Source organism: Mus musculus, chromosome 2, assembly GCF_000001635.26.
Source record: "Mus musculus strain C57BL/6J chromosome 2, GRCm38.p6 C57BL/6J".
In the NCBI taxonomy this organism is placed as follows: Eukaryota; Metazoa; Chordata; class Mammalia; order Rodentia; family Muridae; genus Mus; species Mus musculus.
In genome coordinates, this window is record NC_000068.7 from 5793896 (window position 1) to 5812760 (window position 18865).

General features: G+C 44.0%; 1 protein-coding gene across 6 annotated transcripts in view; it reads right to left on the reverse strand.

Moving 5' to 3' along the window:
* Nucleotides 1-398: 398 nt before the first annotated feature.
* The window catches only part of Cdc123 (cell division cycle 123), a 50884-nt gene continuing 32417 nt past the window's right edge, over nucleotides 399-18865 (reverse strand). For 2 of the 6 annotated variants that reach the window (NM_001356501.1, NM_133837.5), the window contains 7 exons: nucleotides 16901-16949; nucleotides 13536-13611; nucleotides 11016-11138; nucleotides 10052-10080; nucleotides 4466-4594; nucleotides 1654-1791; nucleotides 399-985 (listed from right to left, as the gene is read on the reverse strand). In NM_001356501.1, coding sequence (NP_001343430.1) covers nucleotides 959-985; nucleotides 1654-1791; nucleotides 4466-4594; nucleotides 10052-10080; nucleotides 11016-11138; nucleotides 13536-13611; nucleotides 16901-16949 — 571 coding nt within the window. In that variant the 3' untranslated portion in view covers nucleotides 399-958. Of the gene's footprint in view, nucleotides 986-1653; nucleotides 1792-4465; nucleotides 4595-10051; nucleotides 10081-11015; nucleotides 11139-13535; nucleotides 13612-15659; nucleotides 16124-16900; nucleotides 16950-18865 lie in introns of those variants that run through there. The other 4 variants (NM_001356504.1, NM_001356503.1, NM_001356502.1 and 1 more) reach the window with 3 other exon arrangements.

An 18865-nucleotide genomic window follows, 5' to 3' on the forward strand; every position in this document is an offset into this window, starting at 1 on the left:
AAGTCAGAGGCCATGCTGGGGAGTCAGTTCTCTCCTCAAGGCTTCCGGGGGTCAAACACAGGTCATCCGGCTCTCTCACCAGCCCATAGTCCCTTAGTCAGCACACAGTTCCACGTTTCATCACAGCAGCATCACTCATACGTATCATTACACTTGGCTCTCAGTCGTCCCCGCCCCCCCAGCCGCTCCCTTTCTTTCCTTCAGTGCTCGGGTCTGCTCTCCCTTCACATGACATCCACTACCCTCCCCCTCCATACGTCATTTAAGCTCTCTTCCTCCTCTCACGATATCCTACTATTTCTGTAAATCATAAATGTGACCACCTACCTGACAGGTTAAAAATGGAAACAAAGAAATATAGATAGATCTAAATAGAATGAACCAGAGAGCAAGCATTTCATAGAAAGTTATTTTATTTTCAGAGCAGTATGTGTCTTAGTTAAGTTTTTACTGCTGTGAACAGACACCGTGACCAAGGCAACTCTTATAAGGACAACATTTAATTGGGGCTGGCTTGCAGGTTCAGAGGTTCAGTCCATTATCATCAAGGTGGGAGCATGGCAGCATCCAGGCAGGCATGGTGCAGGAGAAGGTGAGAGTTCTGCATCTTCATCTGAAGGCTGCTCGCAGGATACTGGCTTCCAGGCAGCTAGGGTGAGGGTGCTATACCCCACAGCCACAGTGACACACCTAGTCCAAAAAGGCCACGCTTCCTAATAGCGCCACTCCCCGGCCCAAGCATATACAAACCATCACAGTAGGCTTCCTTATGTTTAAGATCTATTTATTATGTTATTTTTTTTACAAGTACCAAAGGCCCTCCCTCTTTTTCCAGGTAAATACACATGAATATAAAAGCCAATGATTTTGCACCCTGCCCACCACCTGCCCCTCGCTGTGTTCTAGGCGAGGCCTCTGCCAGAGCTGCTTCCCTCTTGGCCTGTTCTCCAAGCAGCACTCAGTCGTCCTCTTGCTCATTTCTTTTCTGTCAAAGGAAAGCAAGATTCTGTTGAAGAAGCATACCCTGTCTGACCACCGTTTCTCTCAGGAAGGGAAACTTTCTAAAGGTCTTCACAAAAGATGTGGCTAGAAATTATGGAAAAGCAATCTTTTTTGGGGGGGGGGAGGGGGGTTTCGAGACAGGGTTTCTCTGTATAGCCCTGGCTGTCCTGGAACTCACTCTGTAGACCAGGCTGGCCTTGAACTCAGAAATCTGCCTGTCTCTGCCTCCCGAGTGCTGGGATTAAAGGCGTTCGCCACCACACCCGGCTGGGAAAGCAATCTTTAACTAGCTTGATAAACTGGGTGATACCTGGCTCCTAGGTGACGACCCTCAGGCGTCTGAATACTTTCTTCTCTTTATTACACAGGCCCACATTCACGATTACCGTTGGTAGCAGACGAGACTAGATCTTCGAGCCCCTGACAACATACATACTTCAAAGCTAGCAGAATGAAGATTTTTCTAAATGACTGTGTCATAAAAGTATCTTCTGTCATCCTGATGATAAAGCATTCCTTCAACTCATAGTTCCTATTTATGTATAGAGCCTAACTCCTTCACTGCCTCTTTGTTCTATAAAAGTCCAGGGGCCGAGGGTGGAAAGCCCAGCGTGAAAGGATGACCAGCACCCACACTTCCATGTACTCTACCAGCTTAAGGAAATCGATGAGCTTGTGAGCATCCTCCCCGGTGGAAAGGTCTACAAAGTCCTTGGGCAGCCCGAAGCTCAGATAGGGGCTGGGCTGCACTGTGACTTCACTGTTTGTGCAACGGAAGGCTGGAGAATCCTTTACAAATAGAAAACAGAAAGTCTGTCATTTTATTGTTTCAGGTCTATTTTCCAAACTAAAAGAATGACAGCAGTACAATTCCAATGCCATTGCTTTCATCTATACCAGAGCAGGAAGAAAACAAGACCCTAAAGTTAAAACAAAAAAAGGCACCAGGAATTTAAAACAATTCTACACACTCATGAGAAATGAACAAAAAGCCTTTCAGAGTAGCATTCCCTGGAGAGCTAGGTGGGTCTCTAAGAGCTGCCTGTGTACGACACTGTGATGTGGAGAAGCTCCTGAGTAAACCACAGCCTGTTGTTAGTCAGCTCTGTGCCCAAGCAATGCCAGGTAGGCCAGAGCTCTGTACTCATCATCTTCTACAGGTGGGTAGTTGGGAGGTAGGCTCCCTCCCGCAAGAACTCTGCAAGGGCAAATGCGTATTCTGACTTCCATAACCTTTTTATATTCCTCTTAGATCATCTGCAACCTCATTATCTATGTGAGCTGCATGCAGGTTCACAGGTTACTAGTCACCCAAGTCATGCTTTAACATACTCGGTCAAATCTTACATATGATATTTATATGTTGCCTTAAGCCAAAAAGGACTCCAGACAGAAAGCCTTGACTTTGGAGTTCCCAGGTGGCAGAAATCTAGGTGAGGATGGTTGGTGTCCAGCAGAGGAAGACAAGACAGGAACTAGAATACACTGGCACCAGGAAGCCCCAGAAAGCAGCCACATCTTACACAGATGAAGCAGTCACCTGACACACATCATCGGCTGTGTGCTGGACTTTGTTCTGGGAATGGGGTATAAGTGGTGAGACTGGGAGACAGACAGATGGTCAGTAAGTGAGCAAGAGCGTGAGCTAGACTGTGTCTCACAGTGAGAAGAGTTAGGGACACCAAGAACTGGGCAATTTGCTAAGACGGTGAACAAGGAGGATGTCTTTAGAGGGGTGATCTCGCTAAGGGGCACCTGGGCTGAGAGCCAAACAAGGCACAGAGCAGTCTTTGGAGACAGCTAGAGCACAGAATTCCCAGCAGAGCTGGGCTTCCTAGCTTTCTGGAGTAGAGGGAGGTGCTCGTCCCTGTGGTCCAGGGACAAGCAGGGCACATGCTAGGGAAGGAGCCAGAACCAAATGCTGCCAAGGCCCAATTGCTAAGATTTACAAGTAAGTAAGAGACCATGTGCACAGAGATTAGTCCTGTAAAACCACTTCTGTTCAACAACTGTGTCTCTCCTGCTTAACTTACGGCCTCTTCCCATCTTTCAATTTAATGGCTAGCTAGAACAATATCCCTTCACTGGTTGACATGACAAACATGAACAGGGCTTGGCACTGTGCTAGCCCCTCCTTTGAAAACCTGAGTCTAATGCAGGAGGCAGTACTGGAATCAACAGGGACTAGAAATGGTTTGTCGAGGAGCTCATTAGGCTAAGCATTGCTCTGACTCAGAGATGCAAAGGAAGGGCCAAAGATGGCGCAGGACAGAGGAATGATCAAAGCAATGGGAGGATGGGCGAGGTACAGCACGCTCCTCGTGAAGGCCAAGACGGCAGAAAAGCAGAAAAGGAGAGTGTATCTCTCAAGAGAAGAAACAGTGTCGGAGCAGGAAGGTGCCTGTTGGGACTCACTAAGAGAAGGGCTGTGTGTCTGTCCCTCACCAGAGGTTAAAAGCCACTTAGGGTCCTTGCCAGGGGCAGGGTCTACAGAGTGGTAGGACAGAAGCTGGCTGCCAGAGGACTGACAAAGTGAGGGCAGGTAGCAAGAGACGAGGGGAGCGGCTGCGCTGAGACGCAGCTCAGAAGCTCTCACAGCTGTTCCACAGCTGGACTTACTTAGGGTCCCTGCCTGAGCACGAGCATGGCCAGAGGTTGTTCACTTGAGCAAGGTCAATGTAGCTGCAGCTACCACTGAGTCTGCCTCTTCCTCTCCCGGAAACGGTGAACTTTGCTCCTCAGACAAGCACATATTCTTTTGTTTAAGGGTAAAAAAGGGTAATATAAATGTATTTAAAGATAAGCTAGCTGAGAAGATGGGAGAAAGGAAGAGTGTAGTGAGTGAAAAATGTGCTTAAAGAAAAAAAATTCAGATGGGATCTACGTGAACTTGGCTGAACCCTAACGGACAGGAGCAGACAGAAAAGAGGCTGAGAACCAGAGAGAGCTCAGGGCGTAGGGCAGACAAGGGTCAGCTCTGCAGAGGACTGGGCTGAGAAGGTTTTGTTTCTAGAGGAACTGAGAGGATCTGCGGAGAGGAAGGCAGGAACAACGGCTAGATGAGGAGAGGAGCCAAGAGAAGTGGGACCAGCCTGGGACCAACTGAGATGACAGCTGGCCAGACAGTGGTCATGAAAGCAGAGGTGACACTGTGACGAGACGGACATGTTGCCACTGCTCTCTGTGATTACTCAGCGGGGAGCAAGGACCAGAGAAGCCATTGTGTGAATCTCAAGGGTGAAGGTTTTTCCAAGTGAACATGACAGGCAGAGATAATAAAAGTAGAATAAGCAGAAAAAGTCAGCTTTCCAGGGAAGGGCCTGAGCCACGTGGACGCCCCTTTAACACTGTGACAGGAAGGAAGGGCTAGTGAAGCTGTGTCTACTTGACCCTTTCCTAGTGGTCCAGGTCCTAAGTATGCACATCAAGGGAGGGGTGAACAGACGGAAATGGTCGGTCTCACCTGCTCCTGAGCATCTCCTTCAGTGACCTCACCACGTAGGTTGTTCTCAGATGTTAGCTCTTCCCAAGTAAACAACAGTGAGTCTGTGACCTCCCCAAATGGATTAAAGTCAATGAGCCACACCTTCCCCTAGAACAGACAGAAGAAAACAAACAAAAACCAACCAATCAAACCCAGCTAAGTATAAAATAAAGCAAACACAACCTATGCTCTCTTATTTAAAAGGTATTTTCCTCTCAGGAGGCAAAGGCAGGTAGATCTCTGTGAGTTCAAGGTCAGCCTGGTGTACAGAGTGAGTTCCAGGACAGCCAGGGCTGCACAGAGAAACCCTGTCTCGAAAAACAAAACAAAACAAAAGGCATTTTCCTGTATTTTCCCTTACAGGTCATCCATGTAGCACATCCTGTGTGTATGACAGAACTTGAAAGCATATGAAGGGAAGAGGACTATCAATCTCTGAAAAGGGCTTTCTCGTCCACCCTGTTCAAGTGAGCTGAGTGGGGATGCCTCCCTGCTCTGTGGTCAGCACAGAGTATGTGCAGTCCAGGAAATCAGAGCCCATGCATTTGATTGCAGAGCCACTTAGGACACACGGCAGACATGGCTCCTGACATTCTTATCTTTGTTCCTCTGGTTTATGTTCACTCATGCTCCATCCCCGCCCCCAACCCGTGTGCGCACACATTTGGACATGCCAAAGGAGAATGCTGAGAGACAGCATTTTGTCTAAGTTAAAACACAATTTTAGAGGAGATGCCTTAATAGGGCTTGCTTTAGAAATATCCAACCAATGGCATGGAGCCTTTTCAAGTTTTCACCATGTGTCACATGAGTAAGGTTTCTATTTTGTATAACCCCCAAGAGAAATCCTATCAGTTTCTTTTGCCACTTGAGCCATTTGCACACATCAGTCTGGTACCCACTTCTATATTCTTAGACTATGTGAAGTAATACTAAATAATACTAGCCATTGGTCAAAAAGCCAGATAAAGAGCTGGCATAAAGCCCTCCCTTTTGACCAAAGGGAGTAGGATGTCTAGAAAAAGACAAAATTGGATCCACACTGCAACAAGTATGTGAACAAACACCAACGAGATCAAAAAGAAATCACACAGCAAGAGATCAAAATAACCCAGCAGCAATCTGTATATAAGACAGCTAAACATGAAAGCATTAGAAACAATGAATAATTCTCAAAACAAACCCAAGCCTGCAGCACTACTAATATCAGATAAAATATATAATGAAAAACATACAAAAGCCCAATTAGTATTAGGAATAGAAAAGGTCCCTACTTAATGATAAGGTTTTGATTGAAATGATCTGCTATGGTTAATCTCCATCGTCAACTTGATTGGAGACTGGTGAGACACACTTCAGAGTATACCGCTGAGGCGTGTCCACAGAGGACAGCTACCAAAGGCAGCTCCTGAGGGGCAGACCCACAAACTCCAAATAGGGCCCTCAAGGGGAAAAAGCAAACAAAAGCCCATCAGCGCAGCTCTGTTCCCCGGCCCCCTCTCTGATGTCTCACACCCCAAAGGCTCACAGTGATGGGGCCTAGTGGCCACCGCCAGAAACCTCTGAAACAGTGAGCCAAAACCCAAATTTCCTCCTTTTATTTATATCATGTTTCATCAAAATAGAATTAGTGTTATCTAAAAACACAACTTCAAAATATATTACTAAAAAACCAACACAATTAGAAACCAAAAGATTTTAACATGCACGGTTGCTCAATAACTAAAAAATCAAGTGGCCAAAGGAAAAAAAATTGGGAAAGATTTTTTCCCCATGTGATAAAGTCTCCATATAAAAAATAAAGAAATAGCACAAAGAACCCCTGCCAGTATTGCTCATCTGTAATTCTATCCCTTCCCCGAAAATGTGTTTGATCTGAAAAGGATGCGCGTTTGCTTCCAAAGCTACATATTTCAGCAACAAGCCTGGTCTAGATCCATGAGTCTGCAGAACACAGCACACGCTGGACTTCCTTTGTTTGGCATGATCAAGTTACAAAGCCAAACTTACAATAGCAAGACTCAAAATTAAACAACATTCTGTCCAGAAAGCAATAAAACAAGTTATCAGCAACACAAGTCACAGGGAAAAGACTAGAAAGGAACAACATTGATTTTCTAAGACTCTAAAATAAGAGGCAGATGGATCTTTGTGAGTTCCAGGCCAACTTGCTCTACATAGTGAGTTCTGAGCTAGCTAGAGCTATGCAGTGAAACCCCCCCACCTTCTGCCTCTGTGTGTCTCTCTCTTATATACACACACACAATGTAAATAAGGATTTTAAATTCTAGCCGTACATCATCATCCCTGAGGGGGCTTCTGAAACCTTACCCAGTGTCCATCCTAGACTCACAGAATGGGTGGGCTACTGACCTGATGTGCATAGAACAGTTAAGACTCTACAGCCCTGAATCAAGTTGCCCAACAACAATAAACATAGACACGCCAAAGTGTCACTAGGTACAAACACTTCAGTTATATGTCACGAGCCAAACTACTTACAGACACGAGTGAGCTTTCTACAAGAATAGCCACAAAATAATATATTCAAGAAAGTGTCTAACAAACTCTGATACACGTACCATTGAGTAAATGCAAATGGGTTTTACAATATGGTCTAAATCTCGGAACGGAAACTGTCAGGATGTTTAGACTGGCATGCTTCTCGCTTTTAAAAATGAACTCTTTTTCAGATCTGCAGGATCTCAGCTACCATTACTTATATACTCGTCCAACTTCACTTTAATTCCTCAACTCTTTTACAGGCTAAACAGCTGCGTCTACCTGTCAGCCCCACTGAGTTAGTGATCAGGACATTTGCCAGGGACAGGAGGCAGCTTGGCAGGTTCCAACATTTTCAACTGCCGATATGAAATAACTAGTTTAGTATCTATACACTGCAGGCAGATAACACTTACCCCACAGCATATACAGACTGAGATACAGAACTAAATGATAATAAAAGCCTTCCGGGAAGGGAGCGTGTTCTAGACAAAAGGCTGGTTTTACCCTGTTCTAACTGCCTAGATGCTGCCTGCCACAGGCCACACCTCGCGAACACAAGTCTGCCACTTCCACATCAAGATAACTTCCTCCAACGTTCAAGGCTATCTTGTTTGATGCTTCCTGTGGGCAGTACAGCAGCTAGCACAGCACAGACACACACAGCAGGCTGCCAACGTCTTTACCAGGAAGCAGAGAAGCGACTCCTGCCTGCGGGATCAGATGTCTGTCTATGAACTCACCCTGCTTCCCAGGCCTCGGAGGTTTCTTTCCGTCCAGCTGGAACTTTCCCAAGCATCCTTCCTTGTCTCGACCTCTGCTCCCCTGTCCTTTCAGATGTGTTTGTGATTGTGTGCATGTGTGCTGTGTTCACATGTGTCTTCAGAGAACCTGCCTCTCACCAGCCAGAAGTACCAAGGCGACAAGCACTGGCAAGGATCTGGGGACCAGGAGTCCTCACGGACTGTGGGGAGGAAGGTAAGCTAGTCTAGCTGAGGAAGAGCATGCAAGTGCCCTACAAAGTTAAAGAGGCTCCTAGGGAGGCTCGGCCTTTGAAGGCACTTGCTGACAAACCTGAGGTCCTGGGCTTGATCCCAGGAACCCACATGGTGGAAAGACAGAAGCACACTCAAGTCCATGTTCTCACACGATCAATGTAAATAAATAAAGAGATTAAAAACAGACACACCATATGACCCAGCATCCCAGTTCTTGGGCATACATCCAAAGACGTGAATACCTGAAAGAACAGTTGTCCCCCAATCTCAATTTCCACACTACCCACAACAACCTGGAAGTGCAGACAAATAGATAAAGAAAATGTGGTCCAAACACACAACAGAACTGTTGAGCAATAAGAAACATAGCTGCCTAGTACTCTGGGGCAATGCGGATGAACTGGGAGGCGTAATGTAAGTGAACTAATCCAGGAAAAAGGGCAAATACCACAGGATCTCATTCATATGTGAACTCAACCAGGGATCTTCCACGGGTCAAGGGTAGAAAGACGGCTACCAGAGGCTGGTGTGGGGAGCGACGTGGCAGAAGATGATCAATAGTTAATAAAGAAGAATAAGAAGTTCTGTATGCTACTGCACAGAGGGGAGACCATTGGGGCCTCCAACATTTAACTACTGGGATAGGATACTGTCACCTCCAACGTCTCTAGTGACACTTATACCTATCCTGGAGGCTGGGGTGCCTGCCAGACAATGAGGATGTGCTGTCAGTTCAGTAAACTCAGGCCAGAAACGGGAGAATTTTGAATGTTCTTACCATAAAGGGATGACAAACATTTGAGTAGGAACTCCTTTGGTTTCCCATATGAATGAAATCATGTAGTACTTGCCCTTTGCCTGGATTAGTTCACTTATGTAAGGAATCCAGAACTAAACAGGACATGATGCAGACATGCACTCAAACATTAAATTCATATCCAATTTATGTTTTTATATATTAGATAAAAAATAAATTTAAGTTAAAAGTGTTAATCTGGGGCTAGGGAGCTAACTCAACTGTAAAGTGCTTACCTCATCTTCCTGGGGACCCAAGTTTGATCCCCAGAAACCACAGAAAAAATGTAAGGTATGCTTGTTACACATTTGTACCCCGGCACTGGGAGGTGGAGTCAGGATGACCCCTGAGGCCCACTGACCAGCCCGCTTTATTTAATTGATGAGCTCCAAGCCAACAAGAGTTGCTGCTTCAGGGGAGACAGGCAGCATTTCTGAGGATGACACCTGGGGTTGTCCTTTGGCTATGTGCACAGCCCACATGAATATACACACTCATGCGCAGGATTCCCACATGAATATGAATATAAACATATTCAAAAAGTTTAAATGAAAAATCTATTAAAGGAAAAAAAAATAAATGTAAACAAATTTACATCTTTGCTTAAGCAAGTCACACAAAGAGCCTTTTAGTTGACTTGAGAAAACCTAAGAACCAAATGACAAATTTCTATTGTTAAGTGTATACAATGAATGATTTTTAGTAGGTCTAGACCTCCCAGGAAGTGTGAAGAAGGACATAAGTGGTCATTTATTCACTTGTTCTATTGCTGGTCCTATATTTAGGGACCACCCTGTAATCCCATCACACAGGAGGCAAAAGCAAGAGGGTCATGAGTTCAAAACCAACCTGATTTACATAACAAATTCCATCTGAGTGTACACCTTCAATGCCAGTACTCAGGAAGCAGAGACAGGAGGATGTCTAAGTTTGAGGCCAGCCTGGTCTACAATGTGAGTTTCAGGACAAACAGGGCTACACAGAAAAGCCCAGTATTGAAAACTAAACCAAACCAAACCAAACCAAACCAAACCAAACCAAACAAACAAAAAAACAAATTCCAGGCCAGCTGGAGCTAAATTCACCAAAGCAAGCACACTGAATTTATTCATGCTGGATATGCTACTGTAAGGAATAATCTTACATTGTGAATTTCACAGACTTCATCTTGAGAATACATTTTCTGAGCAATAGACCCTTCATAAATTTAATGGCTGTGTACTGTGTTCACCATTCCTGGTTTTAAAGCAAGTTAACTACAGTACTTACCCTACTGTCCCTGTATATATCGAACACAACTGTAAAGAAGAAAAAAAACTCAGTTACTAATAAGCGAATGCTTTCATAATCTAAATCTCTTTTTGAAAATTCAAGTATACTTTACTACTAAACACAGCAGAATATAATTAGCCATGAATACTTATGGTGGCTCACACTTCCTAGCACTAGAGAAACTAAGGTAGGAGGACGGCTGCAGGGTCAAGGCCAGCTTGAACCAAGTAGGACCAAGGCCCGTTAGACTACAGTGTAGGAACCTGCCCAACACAACAATGAACAGACTCATTGATGAAATAAAAGTCTAACTGTAATGATTGCTCATGCTTAAAAACACAAACCAAATAGCAACATAGTTGCTTGCATGGGCAGAGGAAGCTGTCACCAAGACAATTATGAGTGAAAGGCACTCCCATCACATACCTGAGGTGGGAAATGAGTCTCATAAGAAAGCACAGAATGTAATTATCAGACAGCACGATTCATCTTCTTTTTAAATTAAATATGCTATGGAACCCAGGCTTGGCAAGTAAGAAAGGCATAAATCACAGGTTTAACTCTATGCTATTTGAAAACTCTCTTACATACCACAAACTTTCAGTTCCTCAAAACAACCCCCAGTTGTTTGCTCTGCAGCCGTTTCTGCCCCAGATAACAGACAGAAGCTAAAAAGAAGAAGCACTCTACTCTCCACGGACAGATCTGGTAAAACGCACCAGCTTCTCCGAGCGTGGAGAGAAGTGCCCTGGTATTGAATAACATTATCTAATTACATGGGGTGACATGAACACAAGTCATCAGTGACACCAATGGTCACATAATAAAGTGCTGGGGTGCAGAACACTGAGCTGAGTATTGAAGACAGGCCAGAGTGATGTCCACAACTTTTACTTTACTTTATTGAGGCTCAGCGACCATTGCCAGGTCTCACTTCATTGCACCAATAGCAAATACTCACAGTCTTCATCTAAGAATTTATACTGTAGGTGTTCCTTGAAAAAGTCTTGAATGCATCTGCAAATTTCTTCTTTTTGCTTAGAAATATGATCATAGTATTGTGTGTAATCCCTCTGAGAAATACCTGACAAGAAAACGTTCAGTAGCTGTTACTAGATGATGCCCATAAAACACCAATTAACATAATTTACCATAGGTAGTGATCGAGGCTTTTGAAGCTGGCCAGAAGACCATACAGGTGAACACGGCAGCTCAAACCAAATAGCTCAGCAACCAAGGTCTATGAATAAATGCATCTTAGGCTCCAGAATGCCACACACTTAATTTTGGAAGTCGTTATTTTATTTAGCACGGTGGAAAGGATTCAGTCACAAAAAGACTTGCTTAGTAAAACCTCCAATAGCAATTCTAGACGTGCGCATGCATGCACCTGCTGCTTTCATGTTTAAAGCTAGTCTCTTCAAATCGCTATCCTCTTCCAGGTGGTGGTGGGGTGGGAACATGTAAAAGAGCCCTCACACACACCTGCCTGCCTTCACAAAAGCAGCCTGTGTTTGTTTTACGGAAGGTGATTGGTCTTCAGAGCCTGAAATTCAGACTGCTGTAAGGAAAGGCCTCTGAGTTCTTAGTCACACACCCAAGTGTGACTAGCACACTTAAACTGTGGAATATGTAACAGTGGAACACCTACGCTTATCTTAGTTATAAGAATAAATGCCACCATTCCATCCATTCCATGAGAACTGGTGAGCTGATGCTCAGCTACATGTCCCTTGGTCCACAACTTTTACCTTACAGAAAACACAGTGGCAAACGTTTTGAAAGAACAACTTACTTCAGTCCATAGCCTGAGTAAGTGACAGCTAACAGGGTAATATCTTCAGAGGTAAGAAGACAAGAAACAGACTTGTTTCATATATTTTCTCTGCTCATGTAATAAACAATGCCCTAATAACAGAAAGATTATAGGAGCCTGGAGAGATGGCTGAGTTAAGAGTATACACTGAGCCGGGCGTGGTGGTGCACGCCTTTAATCCCAGCACTTGGGCGGTAGAGGCAGGTGGATTTCTGAGTTCGAAGCCAGCCTGGTCTACAGAGTGAGTTCCAGGACAGCCAGGGCTACACAGAGAAACCCTGTCTCGAAAACAAAAAACCAAAAAAACCAAAACAGCAACAACAACAAAGAGTATATACTGTCTCACAGGAGACCCGAGCTTGGTTTCCAGCACCCACATTAAGACATCTTATGACTCCCTACAGCTTCAACACTAGGCAAATCCAACACTTCTGGCCTCCATGGACATTTGCACACCCCAACACACGTATGCACAAGTAAATAAAATAAATCTTTAAAAAAGGAAAGACTGTTAAAATTTAGCTTTTGATGATGTTTATTTTACAATAAGCACTTTACTGGGAGTAAAACAAAACTTTTCTAACCACTGGTTGAGAATGGTAAAAGCTGTCCCTCCATCTCTAGAGTCCAGACAGGATCAACAGCGCCACCTTCCTGTGTAGAAACATTCTGGTGGAATTTTTAGGGTCACTTATATATACTATATCATCTGCAAATAGTGATATTTTGACTTCTTCCTTTCCAATTTGTATCCCCTTGATCTCCTTTTGTTGTCGAATTGCTCTGACTAGGACTTCAAGTACTATATTGAATAGGTAGGGAGAGAGTGGACAGCCTTGTCTAGTCCCTGATTTTAGTGGGATTGCTTTGAGTTTCTCTCCATTTAGTTTGATGTTGGCTACTGGTTTGCTGTAGATTGCTTTTATTATGTTTAGGTATTGGCCTTGAATTCCTGCTCTTTCCATGACTTTTATGATGAAGGGGTGTTGGATTTTGTCAAGTGCTTTCTCAGCATCTAATGAGATGATCATGTGATTTTTGTCTTTGCAGGCTCAGGACCCTTATTAACACAGAACTCCAGACTCAATATCAAACCCCTGTCCTAATTATTGAAACTATTTCCATCAAAAGCTTGTTTTTTCTCCTTTGGCTATTTTCCAATGAAACATGATCATTGTACATATTTATGAAGTAGTGTGACACTCTGATACATATATGATCAAAATAATGATAAAATTAATATATTCACACAATGAAATATAACTCAACCATAAAAGTGAAATTCTAAAATTTACAACACAGTTATCTTTCTCTTTTAAAAATAAAGTTTACTGTTTGCTTGATTAATGTGCATGGGTACACATGAGTGTGTGAGGGGCACACACGAGTGTGTGAGGGGCACACACCTTTGATTAAGCAAGTGCACATGGTGGTCAAAGACTGGGAGTTAGTTCTCTCCTACCACACAGGCTCTGGGACTGGCCTGAGGCTATCAGGCTTGGTGGCTTTTACCAGCTGGGCCACCTTGTCAGCAATCCTCTTTTAAAGGCTCCTCTGGGGAAAGGGCTATAACAGAGCACTTACCTAGCATGTACTAGGATCTGGGCTCACTTTCTGGAAACATATACACATTAAAGATTACCTTCAAGGACAAGAAGAACTCACCAATAAGCTTATTTTCTTTGACAAAACATCGGAATTCAGCCCCAGGAATTAATTCACACCATTTTCGGAGAACAAGCTGTAGACACGGAATAAATATAACAGAAGTATATGAGAAGAGCCTTTCATGTGAAAATCTTATTATAATGATTGTCATTAAAAGTGGTTTTGTGATAAAGAGGCCACCTAAAACAGGAGATGTGACAGGAGCTGCAACCCTATCAGAATTGAGGTTTTAGGTTTGGCTTAGCGGTTCAGCGCTTGCTTAAGCAGCTCAGAGCCTGAGGAGCATCCTAGCGAAGACGGGGTCACCATTTGGAGAGATTAGAAACAGATAAAGAAGGCAAATCTCACCACCACTGCGCCACAAGCTGCCCTGCTGGTTGTATATTGTGTCCCTCTTGAAGAGTGAGTGTCTGTCTGTCTGTCTGTCTGTCTGTCTGTCTGTCTGTCTCTATCTATCTATCTATCTATCTATCTATCTATCTATCTATCTTCTCAGCACTGGGGTCCTGGGTTCAGGCAGCAGCACATCTGTTTGTAAAGTTTAAGATGTTATAGAAACTACTTATGAGAGTCTCGGCCTCCCTCTTCTTCCCTGCCCTTCCTCTCTCCCTCTTTCAAGAAAGGGAAGGACCAAGCTGTTATCACTGAGGTCTTAGCTGGGTAGTGGTTCCTCAGTTTTTCTGGCATTTAAATTATCTGGTAATAATTTCCTCTTCTTAGAGAAAATTAAGTTTTTTATTAAATGTCTTAAGACTTCCAAATGCACTGAGTTCATCCTTCATTGCTGAGAGCTCTGGGTTAAACCTTGCAAATGTGGTATTTGCTAGGGAGATAGTTCTGTAGTTACGAGCACTTGGTGCTGTTGCAGAGAACTGGGTTCAATTCCCAGCACACAGGTTGGTCTACAACCTCCTATAACTCCAGTACTAGGGGGATCTGATACCCTCTTCTGATCTCTGTGGGCACCAAGCACACATACAGTGCATATACATGCTTGTAAACACTCATACATAAAATAAAGTGAACAAATTAAATATATTAAAAAAAAAAAACCCTGTGAGTCTCAAACTAAAATATTATCAGTTCTTATGTATTAAAAGTCAATCCTGGGGTACGAGTGTGGGTGTAACGTGGCTACAGTCATTTTCAAACTAGCAACAAACTAAGCAAGTGTGGTACACTAACAGCAGTAAGTAACACACACTAATTGGTTTTTAAAGTACGAAATGGTAAAGCCGTTCTCCTTGCCCAGTTCTTCTGTAGTCCTCGGAAGCAACCCGAGCTTTCTGGTTCCTGTTTGTCTTTCAAGAAGTGGTCCAGGAATACCAAGTGCACAGCAGATGGAAACGTTTTTAAGTACACAGACAGGAGCATATGCTGTATGGGACTCTGCTTGCAACGTTTTTCACTGTAATTACTTGAGAACCTCACTTCCCCAGCTTTAACTCCAGTGTCTTAGCATGCTGCTGCCGCATCAAACAGCAGAGGACTGGGAAGTAAACCTCAGCTTCAGACACCATTAGACACCATTTCAACCAGCACCATACCTCAGTGAACGAGTAAATAACACTCTGTGCAGGTCCTGTATACCTAGCACCAAATCCTAACACATAACAGGTGCGTCACAGTAAGCTGTTCAGCAAAACAGTAGATATAAATATGCAATGTGCATATAAATAGTGTTATAAAAGACTGACATGGGAAAATACGCTCTAGAAATAAGCCGGGTGGGGGGGAGGCATATTCATACTTGTATGTAAAGACCAAACCCTCTAAGACCTAGTAACTATTTAGTGGCCTAATAAATAATAAATTCAATGTTCCATATAGACAATATATTCATAGAAGATCTTTCAATATAAAAATATTTAGTACAGTGAGTATCAGTGGACAATATTTTCTCCATGATGCTAGAGACAAACCCAGGACCTAAAGCATGGCATGCAAACACTTCACTCCTAAGCTGCAACCCCAGTCCCTAGACAGATCTTGAAAGCACATATATCTAGAGATGTCTAGAAGCAAATAATGCAGAAGGAAATTTTAATCATGGTACTAATTCTAAGATACTATAAAACCAAATATGAAAATGTTTTACAATTAAAAAGCAATGATGACCAGTTACTGTTCAGAAATACTGTATTTGACAGTACAAATTCAAAAGGAATCAAGAGTAATTACAAGTGATAGTCTACTATGCAGCATTTAAAGGATAAGAAAACTCCAGAATCAATTAATTAGTTAAGAAATTAGCTATATTTAAGACTACTGCCCATTGAGAGGTATCTATGTGTAAATCTTCAGAAAATGGAGCAAAGCCTGGAGCTTGCATCAATTCCAATCCTTCCTCAGTCCGTGTCATCGCTCTCCACCTTCTCCACCTTCTCTGTAGGATGAGTGAGTGGGAGAAGGAGCTGCCACTAAAGTGAGGATGGTGTTGCTCTCAGTAATGCAGTTTGAGTTTGGGATGTCCGCCACAGGTTTCCAGCTCATGGTGCTATTTTGAAGGCTATGGAGAGCAGGTAGGTTGTGGCCCTGGCTGGCAGGCACAGGTCATGAAGGTACAGACACTGAACTAGATTTGGCTGGGTGAAAAGTACAAAGACATTTATGTTATACAAGACTGTGTATATTCTCTGTGTACAGTATATATATCCTAGTATATAGTCTACAAATAGTACATTTTCTTTTTCTTTCTGTGGTGGCCTGAGTAAGAATGGCCCCAATAGGCTCATGGATTTGAATGCTTGGTCACCAGGGAGTGGCCCTATTAGGAGGTGTGGTCTTATTGGAAGAAGTGTGTTGAGGAGGGTGAGCGAGGCCCAGTGCTCCCTCTCTCCCTGCTGCCTGTCCATCTGGATGGAGACCTCTTTCTAGCACCATATCTGCTGCATGGCACCATGCTCCTAAACATCCTGATAATAAACTAAATCTTTGAAATGGTAAGCAAGCCCTAATTAAATATTTTCTTTTATAGGAGTTGCTGTGGCCATGGTGTCTCTTCATAGCAATAGAACAATGACTAAGATACTCCCCGCCCTGCCCTCTCTTTTGTTTGAGACAGAGTCTCACTGTGTGACTTTGACTGGCCTGAAATTTGCTTTGTAGACCAGCCTGTCCTTGAACTCAGCCATCTGCCTGCCTCTGCTGGGATTAAAGACATGCACCAACATGCTCCACCATGCCCCAACTAAAAATAATATATATTCTTCTATATGTACGACAAATTTCTTAAATGTAAAATTTAGCCGTTTTACGTTCCCAGAGAAATTAGACTACAATTTTTCATTTACAAATAAGCAGCACACTTCCAGGACCTTTGTCCGGGATTCTCAATGGTCTAAGGCGAACAAGCCGCTTACCTCGTACTCTATACAAGGGTCTGGAGAGTCATCAGTGCAATGAATAAACCTTTGGAGAGAAAAATGCAATTTTTTTGTTAATTTATGCAGACATCTTCATAAACAATATGAGCTTTGATCCCATGAAGCATTGCTTGCTGTTGAGTACTACGCAGGCGCATTTAATCCTCAACACAGCACAAGCAGCTCCAGTAACCTCCATTTTCCTGTCAATGGGCAAAGAATCTAAAATTCAAAAAAGTCCAAGCTTGGCAAATAAGCTAGGACGATACACAACTCAGGCTGACCAGCTCTGAGTGACGGTAAGTCTGTCCACTCTCGGTGTCCGTCCTGCTGCGGAGTCAGCAGGCTGCATACTGTTCTATGACATCAGCTCTGCCACTGAGAGCCACGCAACATGGCTATGCTCCATCTTTAGTGAAGGTAGGATGGCAGCACCATCCACCTTAGTGATAACCCTGAGGAGTACACTGAGGACTGCTCTGTGGACAGTAGCTTGGCCACAGAAAGCCACAATGTCTGTCATTGCAAAAGACCTTGGACAGAACCATACAACCCTCCGTTAAGCATCCCCTCTAAGGACTGTTTCATGAACAATAAAATAGAGTATTACAAAACGCCCATCTGTGCCAAGCCCTGGACTAGGCACCAGGACCACAAATCACCTAGGACCCCAAAGTGCTTTATGAGGCATGACAGAGGAAGCTAGCAGGTACACAGATCATTTCAGAACACCAGGGAGAATAAAATACTCCGATGGAACAAACAAGGAAGCAACTTGCTGGCTGTCATGTGTGGGAGGGAGAGGAGGAAGTAGAAAGGGGATCCACTTTGAGGCAAAGGGAAACATGCCACAGCAGGACAGGAATATGAAGACAAGAACCCCATGAGATTAGCAGGCATGGGTGTGCATCAGCAATGAAGATGGGTGAAAGCTGTGGACACCGAGCGCTGGTTACTTTGTGTCTCTTTCACCCAAACTAGAGTCACCTGAGAAGGGGGAGCTTAGTGGGAGCCTACCTCCATCAGACTGGCCTGTGCACAGGTCTGTGGGGGCATTTTCTCTTTTAATTGATGATTGATACGGGAGGGTCCAGTCCACTGCGAGCAGCGCTATCCCGGGCAAGGAAGCTGTCCTTGTTTAAGGAAGTAGCTAAGCAAGGCATGGGGAGCAAGTCAGTAAGCAGCCCCCCCCCACCCCCCCGCCCCGTGGCCTCTGCTTTAGTTCCCGCCTTAGCTTCCCTTGATAATGACTCTAAGCAGGAAGACGAAATAAATCCTTTGCCTCCCCAAGTTGCTTTGGGTCTGTATTTTATCACAGCAACAGAGAAACAAAGCAAACCAGGACAAGGGGGAAAGCCCAGGTGATCCGTCCCTCTACTGCTACTCATCTTTATTTGTTTTATTTTATTTTATTTTTTGGATTTTCAAGACAGGATTTTTCTGTGTAGCCCTGGCTGTCCTGGAACTCACTCTGTAGACCAGGCTGGCCTCGAACTCAGAAATCTGCCTGCCTCTGCCTCCCAAGTGCTGGGATTAAAGGAGTGCGCCACCACCGCCTGGCTCATTTTTACTTTTAATTTACCACTGACATGCATTATTGTAGGGAGCTTGACAAAATTGGTGGGAAAAAAAGGTAGTTGTACATGTGCATCACTCGTAATATGTAATATACAATTGTGAAAACCGAGCATGAAGAAAACAAGAGCACTTCCCCCCTTGTGGCTATTACGGTTGGAAGTAAGATGGCCCTCACACGTTCATGTGTTCAATACGTGTCTCCAGCTGTAAGCCCGGGAACTCAGCAGTGGGGTGAGTGTATGAAGTCAGACCAAGTCTCTGCTTCCCCGGCACCAGGAGGCGGGTAGCTCTCCGCCATACTGCTCTGCCTCACTGTGGGCACAGAGCCACGAGGCCACCACTGCAGTTAAGGCCCCTGAACTGTGAGCAGAACTAGATCCTCCT